This window comes from Amblyomma mixtum, chromosome 2 (assembly GCF_055824585.1).
Source record: "Amblyomma mixtum isolate Tamu chromosome 2, ASM5582458v1, whole genome shotgun sequence".
NCBI classification, from domain to species: domain Eukaryota; kingdom Metazoa; phylum Arthropoda; class Arachnida; order Ixodida; family Ixodidae; genus Amblyomma; species Amblyomma mixtum.
The window spans coordinates 54,543,876-54,561,255 of record NC_143013.1 but is presented as its reverse complement, the minus strand read 5'-3'; the positions used below and the strand labels follow the sequence as shown (position 1 = coordinate 54,561,255).

The window sequence follows — 17,380 nt, the reverse complement described above, 5'->3', positions numbered from 1 at the left end:
GGCGTGGGTTTGCCGGCACCCAAACAAAATTGGCTCAGTACGGGTAAATCATCCAGCGAAAATAGGTGTCACTAAGGAGTGTAATCGTCAAATTCAAACATATTCTATCAAGCATGGCAATGACAATCGATGCTACGCCAAAAGTGCGCGGAGCTTTAATCTAAGAGTAGAAAATAAGGCCTCAAAATTGTAATATCTGATAAATATCTGAGATGACAAAATACGAGACTGCATGACCTAGTTACAGTGATACTGAAACTAAAAGACGCTCTAAGAGGGCAACGAAAATTCTTAGTACGCTGCCGGATTCCCATTGATGTATTCAAAGAAACAAAATTTACTCTGTTTTAAGGATACCATATTCAGAAACTTCTATTTCGGTGGCAGAATGGACACATAAAGCCAGCTCTTAACTTCACGCGCCAAACAAGAAGTCTTGCCGGTTTGTTATGCAACAAAAAGCTTTATATCAGTGTTCATTCGCTTAAATTGATGTCACTGCCGGATAGGGTACTGTTCCATTAGCTGGAGCATGTCCCTGTACACCATATCCACTGCATGCATCCCCAGGGCAAAGTCGTAGTGCGTGAACTCTTCTTCCGGCACCAGGTAGCTGCGTGCGACGTTGGGCAGTTCACTCTCGAGTCTGGCCACATCCGTAGGGACAGAGTAGGCGTCACCGTTGCTGTAGTAGAGCCCGACTGGAACCCGGACGAGAGTCATGTCATAGGCTGGCGGTTGAAACTGCGAAGAGAGCCATTTTGTCATTTGCGCTGTTATTTCGGGAAGACTTCAACAAACATTTAGGTCATATGCTACTTCGAAAAGTGCGTTCAGTATTAGAGAACGAAGAAAGTAAATTTTGTGAGCCCTGTTCTCGTACAAATCAGGCGCAGAAATGCTGAACTGAAACCGGTTGAAATGCTCCTAGCCAAACGCTCCGCAAGCCAAAGCGAATGGTAGTGAACATGTCGAACCACAACAAAAAACAGCCTTTGGTGTCGTCTCCTTAGCAATGAAATTTACCGCCGCAGATGACACGAATTGGAATACCAAAGAAAAAACGTTTCCAGCACATTTCCGCCTCGTTAATGAGGAAAGACTCTTTTCGGACAATTGAAAGGATGAGAGAAAGAGAGAGAGACAGAAAAGAGGAAGACTTCGGTTTGGTTTGGTTTATGGGGTTTAACGTCCCAAAGCGACTAAGGCTATGAGAGACGCCGTAGTGAAGGGCACCGGAAATTTCGACCACCTGGGGTTCTTTAACGTGCACTGACATCGCACAGTACACGGGCCTCGAATTTCTCCTCCAAAGAAATTCAGCCGCCGCGAACGGGATCGAACCCGCGTCTTTCGGGCCAGCAGCTGTGCACCATAGCCACTGGGCCACCGCGGCGGCCCAGAGGAAGACTTCGGAAGGGAAGAAAAATGCACATAACCCAGTGGGAGTGATGTGTTTTTGTTGCGTTAAAATAGACAGCGAAGGGAACAAAACCATGACAGCGGCAACCAGATAGCATTACTCAGAGGAAGGAGTGCTAGAACTGTTTGCCTTTGAGGAGGAAGGTCGAAGATGCACCGACTCAAATGCCTTGAAATATGCATCATACCACAAGCACTACTGTGCGCGCGCACCTCTTCGGAAGGCTGTGAATTACCAAGCATGCTGAGTCCTCGTGATCACGCATGTCGTTGACTTAAAACGCTTCTCTTTCTGGTGAAAAATTCGCTGTAGGCGAGCCGCTGCTGAAGGGCCTGCCAATGCCATTACAGACATGCATTGTTCATAAAAGAAAAAGGAATGACACTGTTCAAAAATAACCGAACAAAGCCGCGTTCATAGAGTATAACCTCTCGGAATGGCCACATAAGAAGGAAAAGAAACACGCAGGTGCCTGGAGAACGTAACGAAAGTTTCTTGAGTTTGAGGTGCGTTGGACGTTATGCTCAAAATAGCAGTACTTAAGGCAGGTTTAAGGGTGCCATACAAGCAGCAAATTTCATTTCTCTCAATCCATGCAATGAGGCAGCACGATCAAATTAAACTACTCTCAGCTTCGCCAGGTAGCTGGTAGCATCCATACGGCAGTACTCCCAGGAATTAGACATTTTTCGGCATCGACGTGGCAGAGACAACCATAGTGAACATTTTGTGCGAACTTCGAAAAATGAAACAAGCCGTGCTAATGTTGTTCGGAAACGTGAGAAGAAATGCTGCTGTCACAAACACAGAAATTAGTGGGAGCAGCTGAGCGCCCCAAGAAACCTATATTTTCACTGCGAAAGGTGGAAATGCACATCTATGTACGAGCAAGAACTTTTTGGCGCCCGCCATATCCAAGGAATACTGGGAAAATTTGGGATGAAGCGCACCATACTTTTCGTTCAAAAGGCAACAAAATTACGTTAATAGAAGGCGATCGCAGGCAAACAAATGCGGCATATGGATTTGCGAATGTGCACTCTAACAAGGTGGTGCAGTCGACCAAGGAAGCGCTGCTTGGCAGTTACTCGATCCTGATAGAGACGCAGCTCAGTGACGAAAAGTTGTTCATAACTCGACAATAAATATGGGATGCAATGCTGATTCAACAGTCCAGGGGGCGTAGTCAACGCTTCCATCTTCGCGAAGGCAGGATCACGTCAGAAACTTCAAGCTCCAATAAAATTTGTTCATACTGTAAGCAAGAGAGTTGGGGTTTGATGCCCCAGCAGCTAGCGCCGACAAAGAAGAGGAAGAAGGAAGCCGACGCTGACGAATTTTGGGTTTTGCGCTTCTTAATGATGGCCTGCTGAGCAGCACTGCTGGAACAAGGACTGTGGCCGTCCATACTAACTGTGCGTGTCGTCCCATTACAATACAATGACAACCACAGTAATCTAGCAGCAGTCGGCAAACATTTCTCTAATATCGGCCGCAGTGCTCACCGCTGGGCCACATATAATATTAAGGCATAGGTTTTTCTGTTTTGTTTTTTTTCCGACACAACTCGTTATATCAGAGAACTCGCTATATAGAGAGTTTTAATCGGGAACCAGACAGTTTATGTTGTTAATAAGATGTATTAAATAGGTCCGGCTGTTAACCTATAATGCTGCCGGCTAAAGCAGCCGTACTATTGTAATGCAAAAACTTTGCAGTCGCTTAGCTCAGCTATGCCAGGATAGACGTAGCTAGAGGTACGGTATACCCCCGGTTACGTCGAGTTTTGCTTATCGTCATGGTCCGACGATGACAGTGTTTTTTTCCACCGCCGCATGACCATCATTTATACACAGTGACCATCCTCCTCCCCTTGCCGCGCATGCAGAGTACAGCATGGCGCACCAGCTGCATGTAGCGCATGCGCAGTATCTCTCTCAGTCGGAGGCGAGCGGCGTCGGCACGCGGCGCCAGTAGATATGACGTCACTCGGCGGCTCCTCTCGGTCGGAAGCGAAGGGCGACTGTGACGTCACTCGGCTCCTCGCGCATGCGCACAAGTGGCGCCGAAGGCCTGCAGCGAAACGGCGAGACTGCCGGCAATGTAGCTCTCGCTACAAAAAACGCCGGACTAATTCAGCCTTGTGAGAAGGCATTCGAGAAAATAAAATGCTTATTTTTCAGCCACAGCACATCTCTATAGAAAAGCAACTGGCGCTGAACTTCGGACACATGCATAACTTCCGGGATGATACGAAACGGGTACACAAACTGGAGCAAAAAAATTACTTGCTCCGATTATTCTCCCTCATATGAGTTTTGGACTAGGAATAAGTGAATGCCAGGGATTATTGTGAGAATAATGCTGAAGGCCTTGTTCGTGAAGGTCGTTGAAAGGTGGGTTAAAGCGGACAAAAACTATACAAAGACGTGAAGACCGGACTCTGTCAAACCGATCCTGTGTTCTTTTTCAGCCCATCTTATTTTCGCCCTAAAATGATTTCCAGTGAATGTCTTACGGCAACCAGACTCAATACATTCTTTCTGAAGGGTAGGCACGAAGAATTTTTCCAGAATATCTAGCAGGCGAAGTTGCACAATTTCAAAGCGAGTGCCCTGTAGTTACTCTTGTTCGCTTCGTGTCGAAATTGAGCGGTATTCGCTCGCGTGACTTCGGTGACTGGAGCAATGGCATGGATAAGTACATGCAAAAATGTCCGCTCTGTACTGATGCGGCTTTTTTAAAGCAAGCAGAGGGTTTGCTGCTACGATTTTCTGTTGTGCTTTGTTAATTATTGTTGTTTATTACTGCTAATAACGAATAAATCGGTACACAGGAAGTACTTTGGTTTGGGTTAGTTGGTTCACAGCTGTAGTGGATTTCAGGACGGCACGAAAGGAACAAGGACGAGAGAGGCACAAGAACACAACAGGACAGGAGCCAATTAGCATTTGAGGTTTATTCGCCCAAACCTTTACATTTTACGAAGCACCCGACCGTATCACAGTAGCCTATCACAAAAAATAATACGAAGGTTAAGAAAATGGCAACAACATCCCGAATCCAGAAAGTAGGCGCTACTTCTAACAGACAGGAAGATGCATTCAGCACTATACATCTGATAATAGCAAACTTCATGGACCAAGTCCCAAGATTATGTAAGCGCAAAACCAAAAAGGAACGCAATTCATCTTCACAACAGAGACACACGCTTGGCCAAGCCAAACAGGGCGCAATCTCAAAATTCCTGCTTTAATATTTGGAATGACAATGAATGAAAAACAGAAACTCAGAAAATTGGATGGACATGGTTGGTTTGGTTTATGGGGTTTAACGTCCCAAAGCGACTAAGGCTATGAGAGACGCCGTAGTGGAGGGCTCCGGAAATTTAGACCACCTGGGGTTCTTTAACGTGCACTGACATCGCACAGTACACGGGCCTCTAGAATTTCTCCTCCAAAGAAATTCTAGCCGCCGCGGCCGGGATCGAACCCGCGTCTTTCGGGTCAGCAGCCGAGCACCATAACCGCTGAGCCACCGCGGCGGCTGGATGGACATGAAAACATAAAACCTTCGAGAAATCATCTCAGCGTCAATGTACTGAAAGTATTGCCTTGTACACAGTTCTCTTTTGGCCGATAAAACACATCCAGAAACAGCAAACTATGCACATAAACGTATGCACAGTTTGCACAATAAAACCTAAAGACACCCTTCAAGAAAAGCCACCTTAGCATCACTGATCGAAATGAACGGTTTACTAACGCACACGCTTCCCGCATTCTCGATATAATATGCCTCAATTACTTCTCGCTACTATTTGTCTTTGCCGCTCTTGAAAAAAAATTGTTTTGTTTAATGGCGGAAGACACTCTTTGCACTGTTTTTTGGAAAGCTGAAAAGACAAAATTAAGCAACAAGTAGTTGACGCATATTATATCAAGAAAGTGGGAAGTGTGTGCTTTTTTAAAACGTCCATTTTGACCATGCAGTGACGCTCAGATGGCTTTTCTTGAAGGGTGTCTTTAAGTTTTAATGTGCAAACTTTGCATAAGTTTATGTGCATAGTTTACTGTTTTTGGATGTGTTTTATCGGCCAAAATAGAACTGTGTACAAGCCAATACTTTCAGTGGATTGACGGTGAGATGATTTCTCGAAGGTTTAATGTTTTCATGTCCATCCAATTTTCTGAGTTTTTCTTTTTCATTCATAATCATTCGAAATATTAAAGCAGGAATTTTAAGATTGCGCCCTGTTTGCCTCGGCCAAGCGTGCATTTCTGTTGTGAGGACGAAGCCCTTTTTGGCTTTGCGCTCACATAAACTTGGGACTTAGTCCAGGAAGTTTGCTGTTATCAGATTTGTAGTGCTGAATGCATCTTCCTGTCTGTTGTAAGTAGCGCCTACTTTCTGAATTCTGACTGCTGTTGACAATTTCGTAACCTTCGTATTATTTTTTTGTGATCGGCTACTGTGATACGGCTCGGGTGCTTCATAACAGATTTATTCAAGTTTTCATTTTTTCCTCGCACAGTAACGGACTGGAATGATTCTTTATTGCCTTTCGCCACACTTTGATGTTTACTAACTTTGTTATTATTGTTTTGTTTGTCATTTTACCCACCCTGCTTGGACCTGTATAAGGTTTGCAGTATTCAATAAAGAAGAAGAAGAGAAAATGTAAAGGTTTAGGCGAATAAAGCACAGTTGCAAGTTGGTGCCTGTCCTGTTGTGTTCTTGTGCCTGTCTCGTCTTCGTTCCTTTCGCTCCGTCCTGACATCAACAACAGCTTTTGTACACGCTGAAAGCGCAATGTATTTTCTTGACGAGCCATACCAGGAAAAGCGGCTTAAGGTAAGTTGAGAAAGTTCAAAAATGTGCTGCATGAAGATAACAATTTTGCCTTCATAAAGGTTCAAATGCCGAGCAAACTATATGCGCTAAGCATTTCTGTCCATTGCTGCTGGACGAAGGCTTTCCGCACTGCAACTTGTGATCGAGTAGCTGCTCTGAGAGGATCTCGCATATTTGACTTGTCACTGCTCTTTTGGCTACGATTGTATGTTTTCACCTAATCTAAGCAGGAACGGGAAAGGGCCCTTCGAATCCATCTAGAGCCGTGCACATATCGGATGTGAAAGTTTATGCCTGGCGATGTTTTTTCAAGACAAAAAAATTTCCAGAGAGGCAGTTACTCACCGACCCGTACTTTAATAGGTTTTCCAAAAATCCGTAGTCGTATTTGCGAAAGCAATTGCAACGATAGATCTAGAAAATAAAAAGCAGTGCAACGAATGGCATGTTAGGGAAAAATACATTGCACTGACTGCTATTCATTTAATTATTTTAGATACCCACATTCACAGAACCGTTGCGGAGGGGAACGGATTGACATAACAAAAGCGTAAAAGACAAAATTTTTGTAGAGAAGTTTACAAACAAGAATGAAATAATAAAAGTATTAAATAAAAATTTATGACGTAAAAAACAATACAATACAAACAATAAACGAATTCACAAATAATAATATGGTTTATTATTTATGGGGGTCTAACGTCCCAAAGCACATCAGGCTATGAGGGCGCGATAGTCGGGTGCTCCGAATAATTTCGACCACCTGGGGTTCTTTAACATGGACTGACATCGCACTTTACACGGGTCTCTAGAATTTCGCCTCCATCAAAATTCGACCACGGCGGCCGGGATCGAACCCGCGTTTTACGGGTCAGCAGCTGAACACCATAACCACTGAGCCAGCGCGGCGGCCCATAAACATAAATAATAATAGCTGAAAAGAATACGCGCGCTCATGGAAGGAAAGCTACTGAAAAGAAGGCCGGCAATTACTGAAGCGGAACGGATTGGTGATTGCTACACAATCCGTGGGAAGGTAACTGCAATATTTCAATGTGTGCTGCGTGAATTGATAATAAAATGCGTTTGATAATAAAATAGTGTTGTATAATTGGTAAAGAAATCTGCTGGCGATCAACTCGCGAAGAACGGTTTGACGGCACTGATGTGAAGAAGCTTTGGAAAGGATGATGATGCTAAAGTTATAAAAGACTCGCAGACGAAAGAATATTCTTCAAAGTGACAAACAGGTTAGGGACATGTGCGTGACCTTTTTGTCACTCTTTGTTGTTTACCATAAATACTACCCTAACGGCTAGCCTCCGTATTAGTAATGCTTGCAGTGCGATTAAGCTCAGCAGTGGCAGTGTTCGACAGAATGAAACGAATGGCGCTATTATGAAATAGTTCTGCAGTTGCATATTAAGTGACACTTCGAGAATCACAGATGGATGCTGAGTACTCTAATTGTGAACGTACCAGACATTTGTGAAGAAGTGCTTTAATGAAATACGAGTGGCACTGAACATTCGTCTCCGGTAACCCAATTTGCGCTTTGCATTACCGATTATAAGGTCACTGTGGTGATTCCAGGCAGGTGATGTTAATACGCCTGAATATCGAGCTTAAAGTTGTTCAGTGTGTATTTTGGTGAGGGTTCCACACCACATGTAACTCTTGATAGTTTGCCTTTCTTCAATTTAATTCCACCCTCGCAAGAGCAGGATTTGGCCACCCCCGGCCCTCAGTCCTCAGTGCTGCGGAGCAGTGACCAAGGCTGCGGTAAGACCTGTGATGTGACGGAAGCTGCTAAGAATATCTGGCTCCGGAGAAGCCGCAAACGGAAGCTGAATCTGGCAACGTTTAACGCTAGAACCTTATGCATTGAGGCAATTCTAGCAGTGCTGTGCGAGGAGCTAACGCGTAATAAATGGTTTTGGCTATATTGGTGTTTAACGTCTCAAAGCGACTCAGGCTATGAGGGACGCCGTAGTGAAGGGTCCCGGAAATTTCCACCACCTGGTGTTCATTAGCATGCACTGACATCGCGAACGCATTGGCCTCTGGAAGTTTATTTTGGTTTGGTTTTTTTCTGCCTTTATCGAAATTTTACCGCCGCGGCGCAATAAATGGGATGCAATAGGGCTTAGTGAGGTTAGGAGGACAAATGAGGCTTACAGAGTGCTCAAAGGGGGGAACGTACAATGCTATCGCGGATTAGAGGATAAATGAGAGCTGGGTGAGCGATTCCTCATCAATAAGAATATAACTGGCCACATATAGGAATTTTACAGTATTAACTAGTTTGTACTTCTTGACAGACTGCTAAACTGAAGACGGTACACACCTACGCGCCTTCATTCAGCCATGACGACCAGACCGCCGAAAGCTTGTATGAAGACATAGAATCCGTATTGAGCAAAGCAAAACCCAGTACACTCTACTGATGGGATGATTTAATGCCAAGGTAGTCAAGAAGCAGGCTAGAGACTAGGCAGTTGGTGACTATGGCCTAGGCCCTAGGAATAGAAGGGGGAGTTATTTGTGGAGATCGCAGAAAGACATAATTTACGGATCATGAATACCTTCATCCACGAAAATGAAAACAGGAAGTGGACGTTGAAGAGTCCCAAAAGTGGGACTCAAAATGAATTACACTTCGTACTATGCGCTAACCGTAGCATCATGCAGGATGTGGAGGTCCCCGGAAAGACACGTTGCAGCGGCCACAGGATGTTAAGGTTGCGAATTTGACTACACTAGAAGAGGGACCGAGCGAAACTAGGGAAAGGGAAGCCCATCAGCGAGTTAGTGGGAACAGAGAAAGTAACAACCAAAATGAACGGTAACCTCACAGCTACCATTACGAAGCGCGTAGAAGAAGTAGGCAGTAGGGTGGTGCGGCAGAATACCAGCAAGCTTTGTGAAGAGACGAATATCTAATGAAGAAACTTCAAAGCATGAAGACATGCAACCCCACATACAAATAAATCCCTTACAGCTATCAAAACTAATTCATAAGCGCAACATAACCGACAAAAGAAAGCTGAATAACGAGAGAACCGGCCATGCTATAAAGAACAGTGTTTGTCGAAAAGCGGTGAACAGGAAACGAGGTGCAGGCAAACTTCGGATGTATGCCGGGAAGAGACAAAAAAGACGTCATTATCAATAAGGATGAAAGAGATGAGGTAAACGGAGAGTTCTGCACCAATATGAATAGTAGCCAGTATAATCAGGTCGTTAATGAGAGTGGCAATGCCACATCTTGCCAGTAACGAAAAAGAAAGTAAATAAATACTTAAGAACAACGGAAACGGAGAAACCAGCTGGTGAAGCTCAGGTAACAGCAGATCTTTAAAAGCACAGTGAGGAATTTCTGCTATATAAATTAGCCACCTTATCTAAGCAAAGTCTTATGAAGTGGAGCGTATCACAAACCTGTAAGAACATCACTGTAACGTAATCTTAATTTGTTAGAAAAGGGACGTCAAGGACTTAGAAAAACGCAAACTCATCAGCTTATTGCCCGTTTCCTACAAGATGTTTACTTGGTAATAGATAGCAAAGACAAGAAAATTTAACACGTCATTCAACCAATTGATCAGGCAGGCTTTCGAAAACGCTACTCGACAATAGACCATATTCACACTATAAATCAGATGATAAAGAAATGCGCCGAACATAAACAACCTCTATGTATAGCCATCATAGATTACCACAAACCATTTAACACCGTCGAAACCTCAGCAGTCACAGTGGCCTTGCGGAAGCAAGGTGTAGGTGAGCCTTACGCTTATGAACCTTATGAGCCTTATGAGAGGTCACGACAGAAATCTTCACAGCAGCGTGGATAAATTTGCCTGGCTGGCTGTGCAGGTTCTTTGCCTCGCCGGGCTACCGCCTGGACCCATCAAGCCCGGTCTGGCTGGGCTTTTGCGACGTGCGACAACGTATGTTTGGGCCGCTAGTCAGCGATTTTTCAAGATGACCGACGTGGAATTCAAGCTGCTATCATCAGATGGCATCACTGGATTTCGCGACAACGACGTCACCAGACAACGCTTTAAAACCTGCGGATCGCCCTGTAAACTTCTGAGCGCACGGCAGCATTACTCAGAGAAGCATGGCTAAATTTGCCTGGCTGGTTGTGCAGGTTAGTATCTACAATCCGTATTATTTCATTCGTTTCAGCCATTATGCAGTTGTGATCCTGTCGTGACCTCAGAAGTGTCTTGATGTCGCATGATTGTTGGTTGCTGGCCAGTTCTCTGGATTCTTGTGTGCGGGACGTCGAGCCTAATCCAGGTTCCGGACAGAAGGAAACATTAAGCATAATCGTGGAAGAACTGCAGGAAATGAAGGCCGATAATGGGAGTCACGACGCAACACTTTCTGAGATAAACTCAAAGCTATCAAAACTAGACGAGGTTCTGCAATTATGCAAAGATAACGAAGAAAGAATACGGCAACTTGATGTATCGGTGAAGCAGTTGCAAAAAGCCTTGGAAATGCAAGGCAAGAAGATGGTGGATTACGAGGACCGCTCTCGGCGGAGCAAAGTTGGCGTGTTTGGTACAAAAGAAAGCCTAAAAGAAACGAGAGCTAATTTAGAAGAAAACGCCCTCCAGAACATAAGTCAAGATAAACTAGGCGTCTCAGTGAGCGCAGCTGAACGGATCCACCGAATTGGCAAACCCTACAATGATCGGCCTCGGCCAGTAATTTTTCGCGTGTATAACTACTACAAAAAGCTCGTAATATTTCGAAGCTCTTCCAAACTCAAGGATTCCGGGGTGTCGGTGTCGCACTATTACTCGTACGTCACAAAGAAGAAAAGAAAAAAAATTGTGGGAGTCCTTTGATGACGATGGTCGCCGTAATGACAAAGCAAAGCTGGTCCATGACAAGCGGTTCATGAAAGATTATCTTTGTGCGTGGTACAATGAAAAGAACTGTAGCATGCTGTTGCGTAGCACGATGCAGCCGGAAGAGCCATGACGCCTTGACAATAACGGGTTGACTGAGCGGAAAGATTTTCGCCTCGTTTGTTTGAATGCACGAAGTGCGTGCTACAAGCGGGAACTTCTTCAGCATATTTTACTTTCTTACAATCCACATGTGGTGGTTAGCTCTGAAACAAGGCTGCAGCCTCTTGTGCTTGGCAGCTGCATTTTCTCACTTTCTCTCACTGGCTACCGTAAGGATCGCTTATCGAAATCCCAGTTAGGTTTAGCCGTTTCTCTCGAAACTAGGGAAGTAGAAAACCTGACAAGATTATTGTCGATTACTCCGCCATTACAGATAAAAACAAGATAGCTGATGCTTTTAATACATATTTCCAAAGCGTGTTTACTAAATCTAACACAGCGTTAAATGATTGTTGTCTGAACAGTCTCGAGGTAAGTGCTGCCATTAGCAGAGAAGGAATAATAGAGCTACTCCTACGGCTAGACCCCAAAAATACCCCCGGCCCCGAACATATTCCCACTACCTTTCTTCAAATGTACACTGAAATACTAGCCAAGTTTTCGATAATAATATATAATAAGTCTCTTGAATCGTGTATAGCACCAGATGAATGAAGAATTGCCCGCGTGGTTTCGGTTTTTAAAAATGGCAGCCGACTGAAAGTTTCAAATTACCGCCTTAATTCACTTATTTACACCTCCTGAAAAGTGCCAAAACACGCGTTCACCATATACCTCATTAATTTTTTAAACCAAAGCGCAACATGGTTCTCGTCGGGCATTCTCAACTACAACACAGATAGTGGTCACTGTAGACGAACTGGCCAAAGTGCTTCATTGTAGCGCACAGGTCGTCAGGGTTTTTTCAGGTTATTCCAAAGCTTTTGATAGAGTCCCTCATCATAATGTAGTAACAAAAACTAAATTAATAGGCATTCCGTGTCAAAAAATCAATTGGATCACACCATATTTATCAAAACGAAGAAGTTTGTCGACATCGATGGAGCCACCTGTCGATTTCTACTTTCTTACTCTATTCTTACTCTCGAGCTTACTTTGAACGCAAATCTGCAATTATTAGCAAAACGGTGTAACGAATGCGAAATAGTTATTGACTGACAAACCAGTTTCTCTCTGCATCAGTAAAAAGTATACGCAAGTTAATTTTTCATACAACCCAAAATAACCATACAATCAGAGATGTATAATAATATAAGTATTTAGGTGTCACAACAACGTCACGGTTCAAATGGACGAAACACATCGATAATATATGTTCCTACTTCCTCAAAAAGTTAGGATTTTTGAAGTTTTGGATCAGCGGTTGCCCTAGTGCACTAAGACTGAAGACTGAAGACATATAAATCCATTGTAAAGCGAAGTCTCGAATATGCCTACATTGTATGGGACCGCTACACGATAGATGACACCCAAGAATTAGAAAAAAAATGCATCGTCTTGCGGCTCGCTTCATTTTCAACCGTTACAAGCGCCTAGACTCTCCTTCCGCCATGTTGAAACTTGCACAGTTAGAACCACTTGCAGATAGAAGAAAGAAAGCCTGTCTCCGCTTCTATCATTTGCTATACTTTTCTCGAGTTGGTATTCGACCCGAAAATTACATAGCTAATGATTCTAGACGAGCCTCGCGCCATAAGCATACCCTTAGCCTGAAACCTATTTTTAACGCAAAAATACATACGTTTTCTTTCTTTCCCAAGAACAGCTTCTGAATGGAATGCTCTCCCAGAAAACTCATCGTTCCTTTCTAATCATTATTGATATCTTCACCGTTGGCTTAGTAGCTATACTGTAACCAATTTTTGAATTGTACTTTTGTATTGCTTATTTTGCGGTATCTATAATGTTTGGTACTACCGTACTATCTTTGCTTTTTCCCCTGTATGTATTTCCCTCTCCTGCTTAGACATACAGCATGTTCACAGTATTCAATAAATAAGTTAAAATAAAACAGTAATAAATACTTGAAGATATCTATAAAGGACGCACAGCCACTGTAGTTAAGTCAGCAGTAAAGTTCCAACAAGGAAGGCTGTCTGGCAGGGACACACCACCTCGTCAACGCTATTCACCACCGCTTACAGGAGGTATTCAGAGGGCTGGGTTGGGTACAGCCGGGGATAACAGTTAATGGAGAATACCTCAGAAATCTGCGATTCACTAATGATATTGTCTTGTTTAGTCACTCAGCAGACTAATTGCAAAGCCTGAAAAACGACTGAGGCAGGCAGAGCAGGACGACTCATTTAAAAACCAATATGCCGAAAACCCAGTTCAACAGTCTCGCATGGCAACAGCAGTTTTCATTTTGTAGCGAGGTGCCGAAAGTGGCAAGCGAATACGTCTACTTAGGGCAGGTAGTGACCTGAGATCTGGACCCCGAGAGTGAAAGAAATCAAAATAAAGATGGGGTGGAGCGAACTTTGCAGGTTCTCTCAGATACGAATGGCAATTTACCAATATACATCAAGAGTAATGCCTATAACTGCTGCGTCTTGGCGGTACTCACCTATGGGGCAGAAACGTGGAGGGCAACGATAACAATTCAGCCTAAATTGTGGACAACGCAGAGTGTCATAGAAACGAACATGATAGATGTAACGTTAAGAGACAGGAATAGTGCAGAGAGAATCACGAAACAAATGGTGATTAATCACATCCCAGTCGAAATCAAGAGAAAGAAATGGGCTTGGGCAGGGCATGTAACGATAACGCAAGATAACCGCTGGTCTTTAAGGGCAATGGACTGGAACTTAAGAGAAGGCAAGCGAAGCAGGGGTGGCAGAAATTTAGGTGGGCGGATGGGATCAATAAGTCTGCGGGGATACGGCGGCCGCAGCTGGCACAGTGCAGGGTTAATCGGAGAGACATGGTAGAGGCTTTTGCCCTGCAGTGGGCGTAGTCAGGCTGATGATGATGATGACCACGCACTCCATCAAAGAAGGATGTTTTTTAAGTGCGACTTGAGGGCTAGCCTGTCAATGTCATCGTTAATCTTAATGGATACGACGCAGTCATGGAGCATAAATGTGCGCGGTTTAAACGGGATGCTTAAAGCAGATGGCACGCCCGGAAAACTGGAAAGGCTGTTCCGTCACGCATGACTTTCATTACAGTGCAACTGCCATGCATCGAAAGGATTTTTTCAGGAGGTCCCTGTGACAATTCCAATATATGTACGTTATTTGAGACTGCGCTGAAATGACTTCAGATCAAAATAGGTTCAAGAACAGTGAATACTGTCCTTCTTTTAGCTGCTTAGAAAAAAGACAACTGTATTCGATGCTTACGTATCGAGTGTGATGTAGCTGTGTCGTTGTTAAAGACTAAGCACGCTGTTTAGAACTATAATTTAAAATGTAACGACTTCATTAAATTTTTTTCGTCAGTGTGACTTACTGTTCACCATAGTTCAGAAAATCTCGAGCAACGAGTTTGGAATTTAAGGGCTTGACTGTAAAATAAACACAGATTCAAGAAAAAAAAAACAGAAATATGTAGTTCAGTATCTAAATATTTTTCTAAGGTTGACTCAGGTCATTGGGATATACGTTTTTGTTCTAGCAGAATGAATTTGAGCCTTACCTGTGCAAAGTGGTAAAGGTTATAGATGGAAGTGCCGGCAGGACTGTGGGTAAGGTACACAGCAATTCTAGTCTGCAAACAAAATTGCCAAGAAACATGACTGAAGATTCCTAAGCACACCCCGGGCACTGTCTAGAGTTCTTCCGTCTTAATGGTAAAAAAAAATTACTTTTATTTTTCAAAACTAACCGCGCGTGCTTGCCTTATTCGATTATCCAATTATTCAAGTAATGCCTTTTAAGGAAAGGAGATGACGGAGTAATTACTCAACTTCTCTGTGGACACCCCAACCACATCGAGAGCGAATGGAAAAGTTGAGAGTGGAAGGAGATAAAGAGGTGCCGTAGTGGAGCTCTCCGGAGAAAATTTGATCACGTGGGGATCTTGAACGTGCACTGACATCGCAGAGCACACGGGCACATTTGCGTTTAGTGTACATCAAAACGGCGCCGCCACGGTCATCGCCTTTACCCTAGCCCATATAAAGGCCTGAAGACGGCGGATGAGCGGCTCCTTCTCCGCCTTCTCACCAATACATTACTGTGCCCGGCAGCGCTAAAACATTTTGACCCCTCCTTTAGCGGCAGCTGCCCGCACTGTAGTGCGGTGTCTTCGGACACCTATCAGATTGTGTTGGCCTGCCCCTCCAACCCCGCTATTCCTCCCATCCCCAAACCAACCCGGGAGGACTGGGAGGCGACCCTGCTCGACTGCCACGGCTTACAGGCCCAACGAGGCTTAGTCTGGCGCGCCCGGGCGGCGGCCACCGCCAATGGGGTCCCATACTAGGGACCTGCACCTAGTGTTTGTAAGGATCGGTCCCCTACGGGCTGATCCAAACATACCTCCTGTTCATTCTTAATAAATGTTTTCACCACCACCACCACCCACGGTTTGGGTTCACACCCGGGTAGTCCGGCTCGGTTGTTGGTCGCTGTAACCACTGATCCGTCGCGGCGGGTAAATTTATCCAATGTGGGACGGTGCACACCAAGGGAGGAGGACGATGAACACACTGTGACATTGGCTAAGGCTCTGTAACTGGATCACAATCAGAGAGCATCTCAACCGCATCGGAACGGTGAGAGAAAAAGTTAGACTGGCGGTAAGCGTGAGTTTCGGTCGAGAAGAAACGCAAAAGGCGCCCATGTGCAGTGCTATGTAGGTGCACGTTCAAGATTCCCGAATGTTCTGAATCATTCCGGAGTCCTTCAGTAGGGTCCCTATTCCTCTCTTCTTTCACTCCCGCCTTCCTCCTTTCCTTCACGTCGCGGTTAAGGTGCCCACACATAAGTGCGACAGATACTGCACCCTTTACTTCCTCGATACCAATCACCCCAATTCCTGGTAGGTCTAACCTCAGGTACGTGAGGATTTAACCTTCCGATGCTACATATTGGCTATGAAGAATGTCTGCGTCTGCAACTGTTTTGTTTTCTTATTGCGTGTACTTATTCAGTTGTTGTCGCTTAATACTCGTCTTTATAGAACCATTTCGCCGCTCTGCATAAAAAACGCGTCAGGGTTTAACCACGGTTATACTCAATGGTCGAGCGATAGCATTTTGTGATTGGCCTGGGCCAAATTTGGACGTCGCTTTAGGGTCGAAATCGGCCGATGTCGAATTTCAGGGGTTGTCCGGGCCAAGTTTTTGAAATAACTTGGGCCAAATATGGCGGTAGCAAGTAACCTGTATGAGGGCTATCGATAGTGTCCTTTACTCTAGTATACTGAACAGCTTGAAAAGCATTAAGTGCAGGCAACGAATATACGACTAAGTAAAGGGCTTCCTTATCGACCCCGAAGCCACCCTTACACTTGGGTCTATAAAATCTCACCAAATCGCCCTCACTACAAGAGGAGCAAAGCAGGGAGCAGTAACTCCTCTCTCTTATTCAACCTAGCGTTGAAGGACCTTCTGGCCCCATTACCACAGATCGACGGCATTCATCACGGCTTCCACGCGGACGACATCAAAGCCTGGTGCTGCACCTTTAGTGAGACAGATATAGAGCGAAGGCACCAGCACACGCAGTGCAACAGTATACACTCATACATGACCTCCACAGCGCACGTGATAAGTGCGAACTGCTCACAGTCGAAAAACCCCGTAATCCTAGAAGTACAACAATCTCGGTCACTACCGACAGCCACCAGGTAGTTAAACCTCGAAAAATCAAGATCCTGGACAAGTTTACCCCACAAGGCAGCGCCGATCCTACCCCACCGCCCATGTAGCACAAAGCGCGATATGAAGTTAGGCTCACAACAGGTACAGTGAGGGTAGCCCGTGTGGGCCCCAGTGGGACTAAGGAGGGTTTTGTAACTGGCCACTCGTCGGCCTCCAGTGTGCTGCCCAAAAACACCCTTGTCGGTCAGTCTGGGAGCTATGCAGGAAGTCGATGTTGGGCTGCCCACATTCGACCTGCATTGCTTAATGTGGGTAGCCCACCCAGCTCCGCCATCGGTTCTATGTTGGGCAGATGTGGGTACCTCCTGAGAATCAACGTTAGGTTTTGATCTCATT

The 17,380-nt window shown here is 44.8% G+C and overlaps 1 protein-coding gene across 1 annotated transcript in view; it reads right to left on the bottom strand.

The window, feature by feature from the left end:
- Window positions 1-495: 495 nt before the first annotated feature.
- The window catches only part of LOC149359398 (lipase member N-like), a 41,628-nt gene continuing 24,743 nt past the window's right edge, over window positions 496-17,380 (bottom strand). Inside the window, exons 7-9 of the mRNA XM_089567668.1 lie at window positions 14,854-14,925; window positions 6,623-6,691; window positions 496-744 (exon numbers count right to left, since the gene is read on the bottom strand). Coding sequence (XP_089423794.1) covers window positions 496-744; window positions 6,623-6,691; window positions 14,854-14,925 — 390 coding nt within the window. The remainder of the gene's footprint in view (window positions 745-6,622; window positions 6,692-14,853; window positions 14,926-17,380) is intronic.